General features: G+C 41.6%; 2 protein-coding genes across 5 annotated transcripts in view; both read left to right on the top strand.

The window, feature by feature from the left end:
• Positions 1 to 22,098, top strand: part of LOC102449420 (serpin B6) — a 131,720-nt gene that overhangs the window by 67,460 nt on the left and 42,162 nt on the right. The gene's annotated exons all lie outside the window — the stretch shown is intronic.
• LOC102450068 (serpin B10) lies at positions 3,550 to 20,706 on the top strand. Of its 3 annotated transcripts, none has more exons than XM_089776407.1 (8): positions 3,550 to 4,570; positions 9,325 to 9,502; positions 11,828 to 11,938; positions 13,217 to 13,351; positions 14,351 to 14,468; positions 15,636 to 15,778; positions 18,293 to 18,460; positions 19,611 to 20,706. In XM_089776407.1, exons 2-8 carry the CDS (start codon positions 9,335 to 9,337, stop codon positions 20,013 to 20,015), a joined length of 1,248 nt encoding a protein of 415 aa, XP_089632533.1. In that variant the 5' UTR covers positions 3,550 to 4,570; positions 9,325 to 9,334; the 3' UTR covers positions 20,016 to 20,706. The 3 variants fall into 3 exon arrangements, with proteins under 3 accessions (XP_089632533.1, XP_006115620.2, XP_089632532.1); XM_006115558.5 differs by lacking the exon at positions 3,550 to 4,570 and adding an exon at positions 6,791 to 7,166; XM_089776406.1 differs by lacking the exon at positions 3,550 to 4,570 and adding an exon at positions 7,242 to 7,662.

The following is a 22,098-nucleotide window of genomic DNA, read 5'->3' as shown; positions in this document are numbered from 1 at the left end:
ACTCTTCTAATGCTTTTTCATGTACCCTGTTGTAAAACTAGGCCAATGTTTAGATGAATGATGTAACAACCCCTGGCTGAGAACTCTGGTCTAGAACACAAGACCAACAAGAACAGACTGAAAAATGAGGTTTCTTTAGTCTAGAATAGAAAAGATTGCAGAGGAACCTGATCAGAGTCTTAAAATAAATCAAAGATTGTTATAAAGAAGAAGGGGAGAAAGAAAACAATTTAGCTACTGATGACAGGAAAAGAACTAATGGGATTAAACTGTAGCAAGGAGGATTTCAGTTTAGACAGTAGGAAGACTGGAAGCCATGTCTTTGGAGGTATTTAATAACAGGGTACACAAACACCTGTCATGGATGCTCGAGATAATACTTAATCCTGCCCCAGTCAAGGGGACTGGACTAGGCGGCCTATGAAGTTCCCTTCCAGTCCTACATTTCCAAGATGCTCTGTGGCCAGAATAGAGGGCAAAGCACTGATCATGAAGGATTTCTTGCTCTACTGAATATGTGAACACTCCCCTAAGTTAGAGGTAAGTTCTCTCCTCTGCTAATGTGTTCCATCCAGAGAAAGCAGTGTTCCTATTTGGACCAACTGTTGGAAATTATTTACAATTAAATAATGTTCTGATTTAACTCTCCTAAACATGCATTTTTAATGGGATTAAAAGCACTGTATTTGATAGCACCTGTCCGAGTCAGGATGTGTTCTCTCACATTACTGCAATAAACAAACAAAAACATTCCTTGTTTCTTAGCTGGTAGTCACATATACCTATGAAACCTCCCATTCATATTCAGCACTCGCACCTATCTGGGAAAGTCAGATCTGCGATAAACCAAGTCAGCCACTAGAGGTCAGGCTTTGAACAGGTGCTAAAAATTAAACAAAAGCTGTTCCTCTCCAAATCCATGTTCTCTAGCCCACATTATCATCTTATCTTCATCTCAAGCTCTACTTGACCACCTTCCAATCAGCCCAAAATTTTGAATTTGGATCAGGATTGGTCCATTGCAAAGACAAGGCGAGCTGTGGAATTTTGCTCTGGCTGTGGGATTGGACACAATGTTGGTGAAAATTGCATTCAATCTGTCCATGGGAGTAGAGTGTCTGGATGTTCTCCTTAAGAAGAAGAAGAAAAAAAAAAAAGCTTAAAAACGAGTGGTCCTGTGGCACCTTTAGAAACTAACAAAAAATATAGATAGTATCATGAGCTTTCATAGGCACAACCCACTTCTTCAGATGACAAATATGGAGCAAGAGCAGCACAGAGGGTCAAATGTAAAAGAGAGGAGAGGGGGAAGGAGAATTTTAAAAATCCTGTTAAGTAAAGTGTCCATGCTAAACGAGACTAATAGAGTGGGCTGTAAGTGTCTGATACTTAGCTTTTGATTTCCTTTGGATGTTGATTATAATGGCCCATCCAAGAGAGGTCTTTGTTCAGTCCTTGACTAAATGTGTCAAATTTCCATATGAAGTCCAATTCTGCAGTTTCTCTCTCTAGTTGGTTCCGTAAATTATTTTGTAAGAAAACGACCATTTTTAGATCCAGTTAGTGAGTGCTCAGGCAACTTAAAGTGTCCCCCCAACAGGTTTGTGCGCGTTACCATTTTGAATATCTGATTTGAGTCTATTAATACTTTGTTGTAGAGACTGTCCAGTTTGGTCAGTATACATGGCAGTATAAGTACATTACTGTTACTTGATGGCATAAATAATTTTGATGGCTGTGCAGTTGTATGGGCCTCTGATGTGGTTGCTTCTGTGGTTAGGTCCTGTGATGGTGTCGCCTAACAGATGCGTGAACAGAGTTGGCACCGGAATTGATTGCAGGGTTGGGTTCCTGGCTGAGTGTGGTAGAGGTGTGCTGCATGGGCTGGCTTTCATGTATCAAATTTGACACATTTAGCCTCATTGCTCAATAAGGAGGAAAAGACACAAAAATAGAAAACGTGGAAGTGGCAGAGGTGCTAAATGGCTTCTTTGTGTTGGTGTTCACTCAAAAGATTGGTGGTTATTGGTCATCTAACATAGTGAATGCTAGTGCAAATTGGGTAAGGTCAGAAGTTAAAATATGAAAAGAAAAAATTAAAAATAGCTTGGAAAAGTGAAATGTCTGCAAGTCACCAGGGCCTGGTGAAATGCATCCTACAATACTCAAGGAACTGATTCAGGAGGTCTCAACAACCTTTGAAAAGTCATGGAAGTCAGAAGAGATTCTAGAAGTCTAGAAAAGAGGCAAATATAGTCTCCACTCTATAAAAAAGGGAAATAAGGACAACCCAGGAAACTACAGACCAGTCAGTTTAACTTCTGTGCCAGGAAAGATAATGGTGCAAATAATTAGGATATGTCTAGACTGCATCCCTCTGTCGGCAGAGGGATGCAGATTAGGAAGGTCGACATTACAAATGACACGGGGATTTAAATATCCTGTGCCTAATTTGCCAACTCAGCACTTTGTCAGCAAAAAGCGGCAGTCTAGAGGGGGATCTGTCGAGAAAGAAAGCCTTTTTCGACAGATCCCTTATGCATCCCTTCCTCACTGAGAGGAATACAGGGATGCTGAAAGAACACGTCCGCTTTTTCAGAAGCCGTTCTGAATAAGCAGACACATTTGCCATGTCCAATCTGCAGTCTAGACAACCTGAGATTCGGATGTGAATTTTAAAATGAGCTCAGTGAGAAATCCTCTCTTAAATTTGCTATAAGGCAGAAGAAATGAAAATAGCTATATGACCTCATTATCCGATATAATTAAAGTTGCAAATCTAACTCTTGCCTTCTGTTTCTTCTACAAACGCCCTTCTGAAGCAGTATGATATTGGGCAGAAGTTTTCCATACTTAATGTCTGTCAATAAGTGATTTTTCTTGTCGTTTTTCTAAAGATTAAGCAAATATCATTGACTTTATTCAATCTAAGAGGGATTCTGCTTTCAAATGTATGCCTGAAGGTAACTAAAATTTCTGGGCTAGCTATTACCAATAATATTGCTCGTAGGAACTTAGGGTATGTCTACACTACCCCGCTAGTTCGAACTAGCGGGGTAATGTATGCATACCGCACTTGCTAATGAAGCCCGGGATTGAATTTCCCGGGCTTCATTAGCATAAGCGGGGAGCCGCCATTTTTAAATCCCCGCTGCTTCGAACCCCGTGTAGCGCGGCTACACGGGGCTCGAACTAGGTAGTTCGGACTAGGGTCCTATTCCGAACTACCGTTACTCCTCGTGAAACGAGGTGTACCGGTAGTTCGGAATAGGCACCCTAGTCCGAACTACCTAGTTCGAGCCCCGTGTAGCCGCGCTACACGGGGTTCGAAGCAGCGGGGATTTAAAAATGGCGGCTCCCCGCTTATGCTAATGAAGCCCGGGAAATTCAAATCCCGGGCTTCATTAGCAAGTGCGGTATGCATACATTACCCCGCTAGTTCGAACTAGGAGGGTAGTGTAGACATACCCATAGCTACTTGTACATGTTTAAGTGTCTGCAAAAATGGGCCTCACTAGACAGGTAGGCCCCACAGGCCAGGTCTGGTTCCCTCATTCACTCCCCCTCAAAAGGGAGTCCACAAGGGAAGCAAAGCTCTTCTGAATATTTGTAAAGTGTGGAAAAGACAAATAAGAGTGTTTCATCCTTGTACATTTCTAGGAAGATGAAGAGCTGTTCAGATGGGGAGGGGCGAGAGGAGAAGACAGAAAGGGGTGGAGTTTTATACTTGAATGCTACGCATGGAGAATGCTCAGCCCCAGTTGGAGCAATGGTACTGAACACACCATTGTCAGTGTGTCACTGTGCAAGCAGCCATCTCTCAAGAAGACATAGTCCCCTAAACTCTGCTGCTATTTCAGCCTCAAGGCTATTAATTAATATATTTCTCCCCATATAAAACAGCAGTGCTTTGTAATAACCATAAACAGGAAAGGAGACCACATGGTAAGAACACATTAAAAATCCACACTGGAATTGTTTACACTCTTTTCTGGAAAGATATAGTGAATATACTGTACAGTAAAGGAGGGGGTCAATTTGAAAGAGCAAGACAGGAAGTAAAAACACCTAAGGGAAGTCAGGGTGAGAGGCATTCCTGGTCTCTGAATTTTGGAAAATACCAGCAGTTTGATAAAATTTGGTCCATTCAAAAAGGCAAAACTATTACATTTTCACAAGTGTTAAAAAAGCAAAGTTTTAACAAAAGGCCCCCCAGAGAACCCTACTCTTGCACATTAGTGCATTGCTACCAAGCTGCATTATTATTCATGTTCTCCAGAAAAAAGTTCCTAGAACCCATTACAAGAATGTAACATGAAGCAGAGAATTTTCTGATTCAGGCGCAAGGCAGTGGTATAAAGTCACACCCTGTGACATCAAAAGAATGTGAGTAAAGTTTCTTTACACACTATTACCTATAAACCTATCATTAATCACAACGTGTTTCAGTGTTACTATGCATTGTTACTGAGAAACTCAGGCTCTCCCTCATATCTTTAGCATTACAAGTCAACTGGAAAATTTGAAGACGGCTTCCTGACGTCATCATCATCACTGGGACTGCATTTTTGTAAGTACAAGATCAAAAGGTGTGTATATTTAGCAAAGAAGCACGGTTTATATGTGGCTTAAACACTTTTTGGGAGGGTTTAATAAAATAGGTTTTTCTGTTTATTCATAAACATAATTTCAAACAAAAGGCTCCCCTACATATAAATATTGCCCTTTTTAATTAAATTTTGACTGAGCAAAGAAATCATGCTTCATTGTCATGAAGAAGTTTTTGATGCTTGAAGACTACTCATCACTCATTTCTTTCAAACATGGTTTGTTCTTTTAATCTAAGGCTTTATCTACACAGCAGTGTTGATACTTATCTTATGTCGGAATAACATAATCCGCATCTACACACAAGCAGCTATGTTGACATAATGTTGAAATAATGCGGAGATGAAGAACTGCTTACTCTGACTCCTGTAACCCTCACTGTACAATGAGTAAGGGAAGTCGGGGGGGAAGAGTGCTCTCTCTCAAAATAGCTGCTGTGTAGATATAGCTTATTTTGACTTTTGGCGCTTTTGACTTGAGCTACGCAATTAGCAGGGCTTGACAAACCCTGGCAAAAGCCACTCGCCAGCCCCGCACTGAGCATGCGCCAGACTGGCACTGTGCATGCGCCACTCGGAGCGACCGGCTGAAATCTACTCACCACGGGTGAGTAGATTCAGCGGTTTGTCAAGCCCTGGCAATTAGCATAGCTCAAGTTGAGTAGTTTATTTCGAGATTAGCCATGCAGTGTAGATGTGACCTAAGAAAAATCTGAAAAATACATTAAAAAATGGACCAAATCATTTTATTCTGAGAGTTCTGAATGAACAAGGTTTTTCACTGGAATAAGTGTGTTTGTAACCAAATAAGAGTCACAAACAACCATGCAGAGTCTAGCAAAAATTTCAGAAGCCAAGTCATTTATTGGCAGAGAGTAGCCAGGGAAACTTTTAGCCCCTCAGCAATCTGAAAAAGTTGAACAAGACTGGGGGGAAGGAAGAGAAGAATCCTCATAACAGAAGATCCATTTTTGCCTCAATTCTGGACACAAACTCATTTCTCTTTAGAAAGAAACACTGAACAGCTGACAGAAGTGAAGAAAAATGCTGAATTCTTGCAGGAGGAGATGCAGGCAGAATGTCATTATAAAATGGAAATTTGCCGGGGCACTGAAACAGACGATATTAGTTCTGCATAGAGTGCAACAGAAGCTTGATTGACTACAGCAGACAATCCCTGATATTTACATCCCTTTGGAAAGACAGCGCCTCCACCAATACAGTATCTCCCAACAACATGCTGCTTCCTTTAGTTAGCATTAGTTTAGAGAGAAAAGTGCCACGATTACCAAATCAGCAGCATCACTTCCTACTCGCTTTTGTGTTTTCCTTGGACAACCGCTCATCCCATCTTACTGATGTAATGTATATTGCACTTTTACTTGAGTATCATTTTGGGTGTAACACATATACACTGCTAGTTGATTACATCTTACAGGAGATCAGGATCTAATAGAAGATAGCTTTAAAAATATTGGGTTACTTAGAAATTATATACAGAAAGCCTTAATTTAACCACAATTCACCACAACTATTTCCCTAGTACCAGAAAGATATAACATCTTTGCTATAACACCCCGGATTACAATGTACGTGTGCAGCTGCCATTCACCCAATGAGTGAGGAAGGCTTATGAAGATGACTCAAGCTAAATTATGTCTCTTGAATGACAAACAAAACAAGGTATGCATAACTTTCCAAAGTGCAAGCATAACTGTGACCCGTGATGCTAATAGATGCTCTGCAGTGGCACAGTGTGATATGGGCTCATTCACACTTTGCCTGGAATGAGCTTGGGAAAGGATCCCACCATCTTCTTGTTGGGTAAAGAAGCCTGGATTTCTAGATTGATGAAGCAACTTAGCACAAACCACGGGGTCAGCCAGCAAGGCCCCTTGTCTCAGGGAGGGATTTAAGTCACCTGGGTGATGAAAAATCCCTGTCTATTCATCAACCTTCTGCCCCTTGGCTTTCCTGTGATGTTATAAATTCACTGGTTCTATGCATGCTATAGGTAGACAAGACTGAGTATCTAACAATATGAAAAAGCAAATATTTATAATATAGGTGTTCCTTTGAAAGCCTTAACAAGCACTCTTCTATGTATTTTTCATACATAATGAAGCAGTAAAAAGGGCACAAGCCCTTTCTACATATCGCTCCTTTGCAGGTCATTTACTGATGACCTCATGGGAGAAAACGATCACATATAGTATTATGTGGAAATTGACACATTTCAAAGCAACACTTTGGTCAAGTATTGCTGGTGCAAGTCACTGCTAGCCTGCTCCCATGAAATGCCTGTAGTAGTAATGTGGCAGCCAGTCCTGTACTGATGTCATTCCCACCAACCCTTCACAATCCGCTCTTATGAGAAGGGCGAGTGCTTCCTTAGAGATATTCCCTTTAGGCAAAACTAAACTGCAACATTCTGACGCATTGGATAGCTTTCTGAGGGAGGGCTGAAAGAAACACTATATATTCAGCTTCCCATGCCTGTGAATAGAAGCAAGCCAAGAAATACACTGAGTGCCAGACTTCATCCTCAAGCAGAACAAGGTACTTTAATTATTTCTATTGACTTCACATTTTCATTCTCCTGGATTCACTGTGGTGGTTAGCAAATGCATAGAAAGTATACATCGAGCAGATTTGAATGCAAGCAATATAATAAGGAATATATTGTAATGTGACAGGAGACACTGTCTGAAAGAGACAGTTAAGTTTAAAATTAAACTTTACAGAAAAATATACAGAAAGGTCAAATTCTACTGTGACCTACATAGATTTGGAAGAATGTTTTAAAATAATTGAGTTGGATATTGTCAATGTCAGTTTTTCAGAATGTTATTTATATTGTCAGAGTTGAGTGAAATTGAGGGTCAGTCAGAAAATGTTTTAATGACAGTAGATGTTGAGATTCAACTGTTCTCTAAACTGTTTAAATATACAAATTATCAACATCGAAATATACAAAGTCAATATTCTTATTCCTTTTACAGTTCATTTGTAACAAGCCTAATTTAAAAGTATAGATCACTGGATTCATACTCTAGTAAGTTCCCAGGCAGCATTTTTCTTACTTTGCCTCTCTGTAATTTTGATTATGATCGATAGAAATATTTGCTCAGCAGTGTGCGCTTCTTCCAGTGAAATCAATGTTTATCTAATACTTCCAAACCTGCTTATATTTTATGCAACTCCAATGACCGATGCATTAACCATGGCAGAACATGGCTCCGTGTATATATTACATTTATTGTATTCTAGTGTTATGTAAATCAAACCCATGCTCACCTAGACTGTAAGTTGCCTACTCAGAATTTGTGCTGTAACTACCACAATGAGGTCCTGTTTCATATGTAGGGCTTCAAAAGGTATTACAAATAATAACCCCCTCCGCACCCAAAAGGATTCTTTGCCCTGAAGAGCTGGATATCTTTTGATATGCATGATGAGTACCATACAGAAAAACAAATGTTTCGAATAAAGTACTGGGAAATAATCTGGAAAGTATCACAAAAGAGATAGGATTTCAGGTGATTTTTGAAAGACAAGACAGGAATTTGACACATATTAGTTGGCAGACTACCTTGCTCAAAATAGCAGCGTTCAGAAACATTTCTATGTTTTCTGAAGGGCTGATCAATTTGACCATATTTGTTTCTGATTTATTCCTTATTTACAACCATACCCATCAGAGGGATTATTGTTTGTGCATACAAACAAATATATCAGCTTCATTTAGTCCAGTATGCTGTCTCTAGCTGTGGCTAATACCAGATGTTGCAGAGGAAGGCATAGGAAGTCCTGCAGTGGCCAACAATAGAGTAATCTGCCATAGAGGAGTCTCTTCCCCCCCCCCCCTTTTTTCCCCTAACCAAGTTAGTTGACCACTCAGGGTTCTTTATATATGGCTGCAACTGTTACAATATTTTATCATGGCTAAAATAATTATTTAATATTCTAATTAACTATACATACATCTAATTCTCTCTTGAATTCTGCTAATTTCTTGATAACTCAGAGGTACTTGTGGTAATGAATTCCATGGATAGATTTGTGCATTGTATAAAGGTTTTTTCCCCTTTATGAATTTAAATTTATTACCATTCAATTATATTCCATGGTCCTTTGTTTTTCTATTATAAGAGAGAAGTGGTTCTATGGGTATCTACCTATTTCACAGATGAGCAAGTATTCACTGTACAATCAAGGAGTAAAAACTTACATGTGACTTAGATGGGCAATCATGTACTATGAATAACAAACAACAGACGGTTGAAGTGAGCAGCCCATAGATTCCTGGCAGGCTGAAATGCATTCCTCAAACTCCCAGAGCTTCCTTCAGTTCGAAACAAAAGAAAATACTTCACACAGTGCATAATAAGCCTGCAGAACTCATTACCACAAGATATTTTTGTGTCACATCTGTAAGTGGGATCAATACGCTGTACCAAAGGCCTTCTAAAGAGGAAAGGCTTCAAACATACTTCAGAAAGGTCTCTATAAAGTAACACAAATAAGGGAAAAATGTGACATGCTGAGGTCCAAACCACCATTTAGCTGCCTGTATAAAAAGAAAAACAACAACCCTAGCTCTCAGCTCTCAAACCACTTTAGCTTCTTCAGTAGGAAATAGGGTTGGGCAGCAATCACTAGCATTTTGCAACGAGCTGCCCGCTGAAGAGGTGTTTTCTTTTCTCTCACTTTCCAGGTTTCAAATAATGGAAGCTCTGAATGCAGTAAACACTGGCTTTGCCCTCGACCTTTTCAAGCATGAGTGCAAGACACAAACCAGCACAAATATCTTGTTTTCCCCTTGGAGTATTTCATCTGTCATGGCCACGGTGTACCTTGGAGCCAAAGGCAACACAGCAGCTCAGATGGCAGAGGTGAGCTGGGACTACAGTATGTCATCTTTGGAGAAATGCCACTGTTACTGAGTACTATGCATTGTACAATAGTTCTGTAGAAAGAACCACCCTAGTTTGACAGTTTTTAGATGTTGTTAAAGATAGTACTGTCTTTCTGGGAACAAGAGAAGTTTGCTGAGAGAGGCTGGAGTTTTATTGTTTCCTAAAAGACAAAATAAGACCAATATAAACAAAAGGGGAAATAAGAGAACAGCTAAGATAGCAAATGCAGAGTCTGTCCTTGGCTTTGACTTGCATTTGTAGCCTCATACAGGAGAAACACAAGCACAACACATGATTTTGTCAGTCACTATAAGAGAAGGAAAATTTCTACTAGTAATGCACACTGGAAAACATAATCCCAACATACATATAAAATGATGGGGTCAACTATGAGGGTGATACTCACTCCTTCCCCTTCTCATCTTTCAAATAGCTGGTATTCACATCCAAGTGTCTTTCTATTGCTCCTCAAAGGCTCTCTGAAGGACCCCAAGAGGGAGTGGATTTTGGCAACAGGGACAGGTTTCACTGTCCTTTTGCTGTTGTGCCTCTCCCCCAGCACTTCCAGCTCACTGGACCCCTCACAGGTGCCAGACCTGGGCAGAAAGGGAGTCACCTTCTTTCACCAGCTGATTCCACTGAAGCTCTACTGAATTCAGAGCTTCAGGGTTTAGGCCCAGATACTGGGCCTAGAGGCCAAGCAAGATAGAAACATGACCGGGGGCCCTGGTTTAGCTCCTGTTCCCCACAGCTAGGCCCTGGCAGGGAGAGGGGGGAGTGAGCCGCTGCCTCCTTAGCCAGGCCTCACTCAGACACCTGCCACGCTGCACAGAGACAGCATCTCTCAATTGCCAGTTGATGTGAGAAATAGCCCTGCCCAGGTCTGGCTGCTAGGTTGGAAGGGCTGGGAAAGGTGCAGCAGGAGTAAGAGCGAGCTTCCTCCCATCCCCCATCCCAGGTAATCCTGGCATCAGGGTTCTCAACTGTGTAATTGCACAAAGCTGAACACACTTGCCCCTTTCCCTGCCCTGAGCTCCCTGCTCTGCCTCCTCTCACAGTCCCCACCTTACTCTCCATCACTCACTCTCCCACCCTCATTCACTTTCACTGGGCTGAGGCAGAGGGTTGGAATATGGGAGGGGGTGAAGACTTCAGATGTGGGTGAATGCTCAGGGTTAAGGCCTGAAATGAGAGGTTCAGAATGCAGGAGGAGGCTCTGGGCTGGGCAGGAAATTGGGGTGTGGGCTGGGAGTGAGTTGGCGTGCAAGAGGGGCTTCTGACTGGGGAGAGGGTGTTTGTGGTGTAGGCTCCGTCCTGGCAGCATTTACGTCAGGCACCTCCTGGTTGGTGATGCAGCAGGGCAAAGGCAGGTTCTTTACTTGACCTGGCTCCACATATTGCTCCTGGAAGCAGCCGGCATGTCCCTGAAGCTGCTAAATCCAGGCATCTCTGCAGGGTACGCTCTGCTCATGCCTGTAGGTTTTGTTCCTGCAGTTCCCCTTGGCTTCAGTTTCCAGCCAGTGGGAACTGCATAAGCAGTGCTAGGATGGGATCACAATATGGAGCTTCCCTGGCCACCCCCCTCCACCTAGGAGCTAGAGCCAAATGCTAGTTACTTCTAGGAACTATGTGAAGACAGGGCAGAGCATTGCCAACGGAACACTACATTTTTCTGTTCTGCAACTCAGAACAGTAGATATCCACGTTTTCGGACAAAGAAAGAACTAAATATTTTTTGAGGTTGAGTGTCTTATACTTGGGAGTTACTTTGCTTCTTTTGTCCAAGGATTTCCAAAGATGGCTAAACATCATTATCCCCAGTTTACAAAAAGGTAAAATGGGGGTATGAATTCAAGAGGTGCTGATCGCCAAAACTAAAGGCCAAAGCCAATGACCATTGAAATTAATGGACAGTTTTCCCCTTGATTTCTCTGGATCAATCCCTCAGCTTACATCTGCAATGCGATAAAAGACCCATTCAGTCTCGGATAGGAACCTTTTCTCTGGGACCCCCATCCCTTACAGGTCCCAGAGCTCAGGCTCTAAACCAAGCCCCAATGTCTACACAGCAGTTATACAGCCAGGCAGCCCAAACTCTGGAAGCCCGAATCAGTTGATCCCCAGTTTAACTGTGGTACTCTAAGTGACTAGCCTAAGATCACATAGCAAGTTGGGCAGAGGCAAGAACAGAACCAAGATCCAGGTCTCCTGACCTCGAGTCTTCTGCTCTAACTGTAAAATCTTACATAAACCATGATCAGTCTCTTACTGCCGCTATTTTGTTTGCAATTCAAATTGTAGGTGCTTCACTTTAGCAAAGTTGGAGGAGCTGGAGCTGCAACCATAAAACCACGACGAGCCTATTCCAAAATGGAGGAGCTTCTAACATATCCACGTATCACTAATAAAAAGGTATCTCCCCAAAACAAATGACCAACGTGTCCAAGCTATTAGCTATAGGCACGTTCATCTTTCTTTCAGATTGCCTTTCCTGTTTGAATACACTTTGGTTTGCCTTTTTCCTGTTAAATGTACACAATGAATGAGCATGGTATTCAGAGCGATTTCCTATAATACTTTCCCCAATACAATAAGAGAGACGCCATTTCCTTTTTATTTTTAATTGCAAAAGGTGTGATTTGTATTTCCTCATGCGAGGGACTCAGCAGAGCTGCCCCCATTATCCATGTTTCTTTGCCTTTCTCTCTTTTTAATTTGTGGGAGCTTTTCCCTTTCTTGTCATTGTTAAATTACTAACTAGTGAATATTAAAGTGTGCTCTCCATGGTTAAAGACACAATCTGTGTTGACAATAACATCATGGCTACTCTCACACATGTAATTGCAGTGCTGGGTGAAATTAAATTATTGGCTCATACAGGAGACATGTGGGTGAGACTTTTCACAAGGAGGGTTACTCTAAGAGTCAGTGACAATGCTGATGAAATGCATTGATGTGTTGAAATGTTTTGATATAGATTAAAGTTTTGATATAGATTAAAGTATGTGGGGGGCTGGATGCAAATGGGCATAAAATATCTTTAGAATCCTGTTGGAGAATATTTCTTCGGCACCGTTAGTAGACCTTTATCAGTCATTATCCTGTTAGATAGTGTGTGCTTGATTCATTATTGTTGGTCCAGGGAGAGCCCGCTATGCCAATAGGGTCTGCTGCAACTCTGTTAGGCTCCCACCAGGGAGGAGGAGAACTGGTCTTGTCATTAAAACCCTACCCAAGGAACCAGAACCTTTAAAGTGTGGCTGGTTACATAGTAACCCCAACAGTGGATCCTGCTTAACAGTTGTGATGAATCAGTGCATTCTCCAGCATGAGCATCACATAGCTAAGTCTTTACACGTTGTGCAGAAAATGTACTATTGCTATCTCTGTGAGTAGGCTTTGTTTTTTTAACAATCTTTTAAAATAACTTTATACCTAAGTCTTTTACATTACTCTCTCTTGTTCGTGCTGTATTGGTGGTGTGACCATATTTGGAGTTTTACTGCTAAGTTTAGTGCCTCTCATTCACATCAAAACACAGTTAACAAGCAATTACTTGAGTAACTGTACAGGATATTACAGGCAACTGTCACTGGAGAAATTATGTGCAATATATAAGATTAAAAATTCTGACTCACTTACCCCAGAAATCATAGATGAATAACCAGAATATTTTTTCTTTCTGTCAAGGCCAATGTGGAGAACTCAAGCAACATCCATGCAGGGTTTCAGGCACTTAGCTTTGAAATTAACCAACCCACTAAAACTTACCTGCTTAAAAGTGTCAGCCAGTTATATGGAGAGAGATCATCACCTCTCAGTAAAGTAAGTGAAGCAGTTCATCAGTTTGTTTAATTGAGATACAGTCTTTATGATTGGTACAAACCATATAAGACCTACATACCAATTTTTTAAAATTATATCTGCAAAATGGTTTATTATCCATTAGGATTTATTTCCCATTGACTCTTAATAGAAACTCAGATAAAGATGACATGTGTACCTTTAATCTCATTTTCTGGATTGTACTGTATATGAACATAAACAATCATTGATGAATAAATGATTGATAACATATTTAATTACAAATATTTTTCTTCTTTGAACACAGAGCTTTATGCTCCTAGACCTGATCTATACTAGATCCAGCAGGCTGGCTTAAGATATACAACTCCAGTTACACAAAACAAGTAGCTGGAGGTGGCTTATGTTAAGCTGAGTTGTGGTGGCTTTCACACAGCAGGAGGCTGATGGGAGCATACGCGCCCATTGGCTTCACTTTCTCCTTGAGGAATATCAGACGCCAGTAGAAGCTGTCCTTAGCATTCAATTTATATTAGACCTGCTAAATTGAACGCTAGAACATAACCTCCTGAGGGTCGATCTCACAAGTGTAGATGTGTCATAACAGTGAAATGTGTCATCATATGAACTCCCTTTTCTGTCTGGCAGTAGCTGGCCTATATACATTCAGGTTGAACCTCTTTAGTCCAGCAACATTTGTGGTCCAGCATGATTTTAGTTGGCTGAATGTCCACTTACCTGGGTGTGGTGAAGTTTCCCGCAGTCCAATAAAGTTTTTTTACAGCCATCAGTCCTGACTCTCAGTGTTGTGCGCTGTTCTTTAGCTCTAATTTGCCCCTTAATTTCTGAGACCATGAAGCAGTGGAAACATTGGTAATGCTGCTAGACAATATTGACTTCCCATGGTCCAACAAATTGTTTAGTTTGGCACCAGTAAGAGTCTGAGGGTGCTGGACTAGAAAGGTTCAACCTGTATTGTCAAATAATATATAAGACTTTTTCCTCTCTCTGGCCTTGAAGGAATACTTACAATCAATCAAAAAGTATTACCGCACAGAGCCACGAGCCGTTGATTTCTTGGGAGCTGCAGAAGAAGTCAGGAAGGAGATCAATTCCAGTGTAGAATGCCAGACTGAAGGTGAGCTCAAGACTGTTATTTTACCATTTTCAAACAGAACAGCGTATATTTTCCCATAGGTGACTAGTGGTTGCCCATGCGGGGTGCACTGCCGCACTATGAACCTGCTAAATTTTTAATTTCTAAAGACGGTGCCCCTATTTGCAGTCCAGAAGCCCTCCCTGCACTTCCTCACCCTGCAAACACTAGTCACCTTGATTTTCCCATTCTAAATTGATTACAAGGAAAGAGGGAAACACTGATTCATACTCTAACACACTGTATTTGAACTGAAACACAAAATGAAGACTACCTCATTGTTATAGTTGGAGGCAGGCAGATAACTACATTTAAAGGCTGAATAACACCGAATACAAAATGACATCTTCTTTCAGTTTTAACACTACCTCTATTACAGGGAAAAAACAAAGATGACGACTGCTTTCCATTTCCACAAATATTTATAGTAATGTAACCTTTATGTATTTGAAAGCAATAAGATACCCAAGTATTGAACCTGATATAAATACTTACATAGCAAAATGGGTTTCACTGTGTTTGGGCACCATGCAGAGTGTATGTGTGGGTTCGTTATCTGTCGTAAATAGTGTCTTGAAACAGTCAGATGAAAAAGGACAGCTGTTAACAGAAAAAGCACATTCTGCTGAATTTCCTGTGAGGGGTTAGTAGGCCTTTATTTTTCCAAAAATAGAAAGGGGCGAAGAAGTTCCAGCACCAGCTTGAGGTTCTGCAGCCAGTGTGATAAGCTCTGAGCCTCTTACATTGTTATACTGTATTTTTATCATGTGTAGGCCATACTCACCACTGTATCTGTAAGTTTCCCATAAAATTAGTTTCCTCTCTGGGAAGTCACACTCGATTTTTGTTTTAATTTTGACACATCCCAACTTCTTCCTTTTTACTTCCATTTTCTTTCTGTGTCTCTAGGAAGAATTTTGATTAAGACTATCCACTGGGTTATTAAAAGTGAGAAGCAGGCGGAATAGGGCAAAGTTACTAAAGGGAACCACAGATTCCAGCCCAGTGTTTGAAGATATTTCACAATAGTCTCTTTAGTTATCTTACAATTATTGTCTCAAACAGTGGATATTCCAAAACTCGATTCCTACATTTACTTCAAGCTGTATAGCTGTACACATATATGACTGTCTTCACTGTTTCCTAAAGGTAAAATCCAGGCCCTATTGCCTGCCAAGTCTCTTGATTCACTCACCAAGCTGGTCCTAGTCAATGCTCTCTACTTCAAAGGAAACTGGGCAAAGAAATTTAAGGATGAATTTACAAAAAAGCAACCTTTCAGAATGAACAAGGTATGTGACTAAGCCATGACATGACATAAGAACAACCATACTGGGTCGACCAAAGGTCCATCTAGCCCAGAATCCTGTCTACCGACAGTGGCCAATGCCAGGTGCCCCACAGGGAGTGAACAGAAACCCTAAGTCATATATATTAGTGGGCTGGGACAAGGAACAAAGCTAGGGAGAGAGCTCAGTCGCGCCATAGTCAATGAACACAGAGAGGAACACACAGTATACAAGTGAAACTGGGCTCAGGCTCAGGCTTGCTGACTCAGTGCCAACTGCCTTGGGGCCCAGTGATTCAAAAGGCCCAGAGCTTCCATCTGCCACCGCTTCAACAGAAGTGGTGACCAGAGCAAAGGCCCTTTAAATTGCCGCCAGAACATGCTCAAGGCAGTTCTGAGTGTGCCGGGCGGAGGGGTGTGGCGTGCTCTGAATGGCACTGAGGATTCGTCTCCCTCGCCCCTTCTGGGGCCTGGCAAGTCTGTCGGCCACCCTGCGTGTACGCAGCCACATCAGCTTAGGATTCGTGGGACTCAAATCAACTGAACTGTGTCAGAGAACCTGTGCTTGGCATCCACATTACGTTTTAGCCCCAGGTTAAGAATTTTCTGACCCTTGCACCTAAGGCTCTGACATCCACAAATCACCATACAGACCTGAGCCAAGGGAAATGTTTCCCAAAGTGACGAATGTCCCCATTGTTGACACCTGAGCCTTTTGCCCAGTTTCCTAACTGTGGGTGTGTCACTGATGGGCCTCAGGTACCCCTAAGGCATATAGGAGTACATCAGCTGCATAGTGAGCTCCTTTGGCAGCTGTCAGTAAAATGGATGCAGTCTGAGAAAGCTTTATAGTAGGGGTGGGAAACCTAAAGCCTGGGAGCCAGATGCAGCATCTGGCTTGCCTGGATCTGGTCCCTAAGGCCCAGAGTTCTTCTTCCCCCCTCTCCCTCCCCAGCATTGGGGAGCCCACATTGGTGAGGGGTGGGGTTTTTTTGTTTCTCACTTGTGAGCAGTCCCCTGCTGATTTAATGTGGGTCAGTGACCCCTGACCCAAAAAATGTTCCCCACCCCTACTTTATACAGAACTACTGTCTAGTCTGAGAACTGGACTCTCCAGCTGTAAGCTGAGTCACAGTTACAGGAAAACACCCGTGTGCACCTGTTCTGAGGAGAATTAGGGCATCGATCTCCAGGGCTGTCAAACTATAACAAAGCTTTGCAATTATTAATGTTTCAAAGGAGATGCTTTGTGCTATTATTTGTTTGTTTATTTTATTTATTTTTGTCTGTTTTGAAGTTTGACACAAAATGAAGGTACCAGAAGAAAAATACACACTCCAGCCTGGCTGCTCTGTCCTCACACAACCCTATTGCACACTTGTGCCCCAGCCTGGATCCCCAAAACACACTCTGTACTGCCTCATTTCTGGCTCCACTCCAGAACTTAGACCCAAAGCTCTGAGCCTCTACATCCCCTCCCACACTCTAATCCCTTCCTGAGCCCAGTGGCATACTCCAAACCCCTCAGCTTCAGCCACCAACCAGAAGCCCACTCCCACAACCTGATCTCCACATTTCTGACCCCATCCCAAAGCCTACACCCCCAAGCTGAAGCCCTCACCACTTCCTTCAACCAAATACCAGCAGCCAGCTTGGTGAAAATGAGCAAGTGCATAAGGGTGGGGAGAGCAAGTAACAGAGAGAGGGCCTCAGCAATGGGGTGGGGCAGGGAGCTGGGCAAATCTGTTCAATTGTAGGTGAGAAGAAAGTCTGTAATCCTACCCTATGTTCCACTTTATTATGGGCTGGGTCCCTGTGGCACAACAGGATCCTGAGAGCCTGACTCTGATCTCTAAGGGTATGTCTACATTGTATTCCTCCTTCGAGAGAGGAATGCAAATGCTGACAAGCGAAATTGCAAATGGAGCGCAGATTTGAATTTCCCATGCTTCGTTTGCATAATCATGGCTAGCCGCTTTCCCGAAATAGCATATTTCGAGAAAAACGTGGTCCATGCAGGGTTATTTTGAAAAGAAACCCTTCCTTCGAAATAACCCTTACTCATCAGGGTTTCTTTTTGAAATAACTCTGCGTGACTGTGTTTGTTTTCTTAAAATATGCTATTTTGGGAAAACGTCTAGCCGTGATTATGCAAATGACGTACGGGAAATTCAAATCCGCGCTTCATTTGCAATTTCGCTTGTCTGCGTTTGCTTTCCTCTCTCAAAGGAGGAATGCAATGTAGACATACCCTAGGATAGCATATTTGCAGTGTGCACACAAAGGGTGGTTGGCTTTAACCCAGGCTCAGAACTGGGCTTAAAATGTTGTGTAGGCACAACATCAGTGTTAAAACTGACAGATTGAAATATCAGTATAAATAGCGAACGTGAAATTGGTTCTATGAAATTTAACCTGTCTAGTTGGAGGTAACACAGGCAAGATAATGTAACATTTTAAACCATATTGTTTTAATCTAATTTTTAAATGCCATTTGTCCTCCTTTGCCTTGTTACAGCACACAAGTAAGCCAGTGCAGATGATGTGCCAGAGAGAAAAATTTAATTGGAACTACATAAAAACAGTGCATGCCCACGTCATTGAGCTTCCGTATGTCAATAATGACCTCAGCATGCTCATACTGCTACCCGATGACATCAATGATGATACCACTGGCCTAGAAATGGTAAAGAAATAAATCATATTAAAAGGGGAAATTCAATTGTTTTTATATCTTAGATAAGGTGTGGGGAACTTCAGGTCTGGATCTGGACCCCCAAAGTTACCCCCAACAATAGGGAACCCATGCTAGAGCTCCAGCCCTACAGCACACAAAATCTACTAGCCTTGGCCCCCATAGGGTCTGCTATGCAAGGGGAATGTAGGGAGTGTCTTTCTTCTTCTCAGTCAGTGAGAAGTTTTTTGTTTTTTGTTTTTTTTTTAAACTTTTCACTTGTATGCAGCCCCCAACTGATTTTTCTGTCTTAGGTGTATACATGACCGCTGTCTTATGGCAAGTCAAACTATATTCTTTTATTAGGAATGGGTGAAAAGATCTGATCGGCAAAAAAAGACAGATCCAAAACGTTGTCTAATACTCGGAGAGTCTGAGCCTTTTGGACTTTGACAGTATTGTCATAGACTGAGCAATTTTTTTCACTTCTTGCTGTCATCCAGTCCTAAAAGCAAAGTCACAAAATCCTTCAAGAAAGGCAGTTCTTTCAGCCCAAGCAAAGCCAGAGACTATTAGAACCCTTGACAAAAAGCCAGCAAAGGTGGGGATGCTTCACACATGATCTCTACATCCGGGAAGGTTTCCCCAGCACTAATCTATTATGACAGTAATGCCTGCAGCAACCATGTACTAAGCCTGCAGGCCTTCCTCAGGCAAGACTCCCATTCACTTTAATTGGAGTTTTGATGGGGGAAGTTCTGCTGCATTCTAAAAAGGGATGATGGAAATGCCATCTACTTCCTGCTTCCTTTCTGGCTCCCCTCTTGAGGAAACCAGTCCCTAGGTGGCCAGGTTTTCAAATGTATTTTCATAGAATAAATATTTTAAATAAAGAAATAGATCACTTCAGAGCAACTCAGTTAACCAGCAGGGATGAGACATATGTGTCACTAATGAACTTTTCTGGCATTTGCATTCAGAGAAGCCAGCATGCCAAAGGCTCTATCAGATACAACAATAGAGTAACTGGGCTACTATCATGTAATACAGGACTCAGGTGGTAAATATTTGTAATGTAACAGAAGCAAAGGTATTCAATAAGGGAAGGAAGTTTTGTATTCCTGATGTAATTTTTTTATTCTCTTTTTTTAATTACCTGTAGCTAGAAAGAAACTTGACGTACGAGACATTATCCAAATGGACCAGCTCAGAAGCAATGGAGAAAACTGAAGTGGATGTGTATCTGCCCAGGATCAAAATGGAAGAGAGTTATGATCTCAACTCCACTCTGAGCAGCATGGGGATGCGAGATGCTTTCAGTGAGGGCCGAGCTGATTTCGGAGGGATGTCTGAGAAAAATGATCTGGTTTTGTCAAATGTTTTTCACAAGTGCTTTGTGGAGATCAATGAAGAAGGCACCGAGGCTGCAGCAGCTACTTCAGCTGCTATGATGTCACGAAGTCTCATTTCTGCCATTCAGTTTGTAGCAGACCACCCTTTTCTCTTCTTCATCAGGCACAATAAAACAAAGACCATCCTCTTCTTTGGCAGATTCTGCTCTCCGTAAATACTCACATTTTGTTGCTAAATAGGATCTTGCAGCAGCAGAAACATCACCTCACATGTCTAAATAGCTTGGGTAATTTTTCTTCAGTTTCCTGTATTCTTGGACAATCTTTGTAAGTTGTGGAACAGAAAATACTGCAAATAACTGAGAAGTTTGCTTTTCTGTTTATGTGGTTAGAAAACTTGATAATTATAATCGTGGGCTGTGACTTTTAAGTGCTCAGTAAAAATGCACTGGTTACTTTTTCCAATTATGAAAATTGTACTCTTAGTATAAGTATAAAGCAGAAGACCAAGTTTGGTATAAAGAAATACGACTAAGGAATAAGACAATTACTTCTGTGTAGGCATGCAAAGAATACATAAGGGACCGGATTTCCAGTAGGTACATACGGGAAACCTCTGTCCCCCACCCCCCAATGAATGGGGTGTCAATGAAGATAGGCCAGTTATACCAGATGAGGATGTGGCCCAAGGTCTCAATTGACTTTACACAGACATGACTAGAAATACAATAAAACTGTTGGAATGTAAATATTTTGTACTCTGTACATTTGTACTGGCATTTTTTTCTAGTTGCAAACTGCTTGCAAGAGTTCTTGTTCCTCTGCAGGCAATATGCCAATGGGCAAGTGCTGTATAAGTAACAACTATGTAAAATATAAGAAATAAAATGCATTTTCTTACAACCATCCACTTTATAATAATTTTACTTTCAAACAACATCATACTAGGGTCTAATTCTCTGCTGTGTTCTTCTAGTTCTATGATGGAGCAACTTCACTGAAATCAATGGAGTCACACTGGTGTAAACTAGGGCAATGAAGAATCAGGCCCTAAATATTTGTGTTTAACTATCTTGCAGTATGTTTATGCAGAACCCATATCTTCATACATTTTGCTTTTGGAGCTGTTTGTTCAGTTTCAGCAACCAGTTACAGTGGAATAAAATAACTAGAAGCATAGAGCTTTTGGAGCAGTTTCTGCATTTTCTGAGAATGCTCCTCATTCCTTGAATTCAGTGAAGAGGTTAAATAGCTAAACTAACAAACTCTGGCTACGTCTACACTACAAGGTTTTTGCGCAAAAACCCGCAGAGTGTCTACATCTCAAGCACGTTCTTCTGCAAGTAAATTGGCAGAAGAGAGGGCTTTTGCAGGTAGAGTTATTCTTCTCCCCATGAGGCATAACTCCTTTTTGTGCAAGAGTTCTTACACAAAAAGGCAAGTGTGGATGTTCCACGGGGGTTTCTTGTGCAAGAAACCCATATTGGGAAAAGCACGGGGGTTTCTTGCGCAAGAGCGTACATGCAGTGTGGACACTCTCTTGTGCAGGAGCACATCGCTTTTGTGATGCACTTTGAGGTGTGGATGCATTTTTGTGGAAGAAGTTTTTGCGCAAAAACCCTACAGTGTAGACGAAGCCTCAGTGTATATTCAAAATATAACTGCCTGCAAGCACTTCAGAAGTCCCTGCTTCTAGGAAGCAACACACACTTTTTCCTTTGGTTTTCTTTCCTGAATGGGAAAAGAACAAATGTGAAATGACATTACATAAGGGTTTGTTTATTTTATTATACTCACCATGACTGCACAAACACATTCAATCAAAATACTACCCAACTGTATTTAACAAGAGAAAGTTGAATGCTAAAATGTAACCTCGGGGAAGTCCATATCATACTTTAGGTCTACATGGACAGAGTTTTTAGAAAAGTGCTCCCTGATACAGCTAATGACCTATAGAGGGCCAGCCTCTTCTGGGTGAAGGTACTTGGGCATTTCAGAATTCCTTTTCTGCTATCTCGGAGAGAGGGACCTCTAGGCTGGACACGCGTTATTAATTTTCATGCTAAATCTCAGCATGAGACAAAAAAAAGTTGACTTTTTAAAAAACATTTCTACAGTTCAGTATCCAGTGCACGGAGCATGGATCAGTTTGTGCACCAAGAGGTGTTCTTTAGCCTAGCCTTCAAATTAAAAATGGATACTAGCCCACAGGTGATGAGATACCTGGGCCTGTGGTGCCCATGCGCCAGCAACATTCTGGAATGTGGACCTGGCTCCACCAGTGTTTGGCCTTAT

Source organism: Pelodiscus sinensis, chromosome 2 (assembly GCF_052426305.1).
Source record: "Pelodiscus sinensis isolate ZL-2025 chromosome 2, ASM5242630v1, whole genome shotgun sequence".
In the NCBI taxonomy this organism is placed as follows: Eukaryota; Metazoa; Chordata; order Testudines; family Trionychidae; genus Pelodiscus; species Pelodiscus sinensis.
Note: the sequence above shows the minus strand (reverse complement) of the source record. Positions and strands in the feature narration are given on the sequence as shown.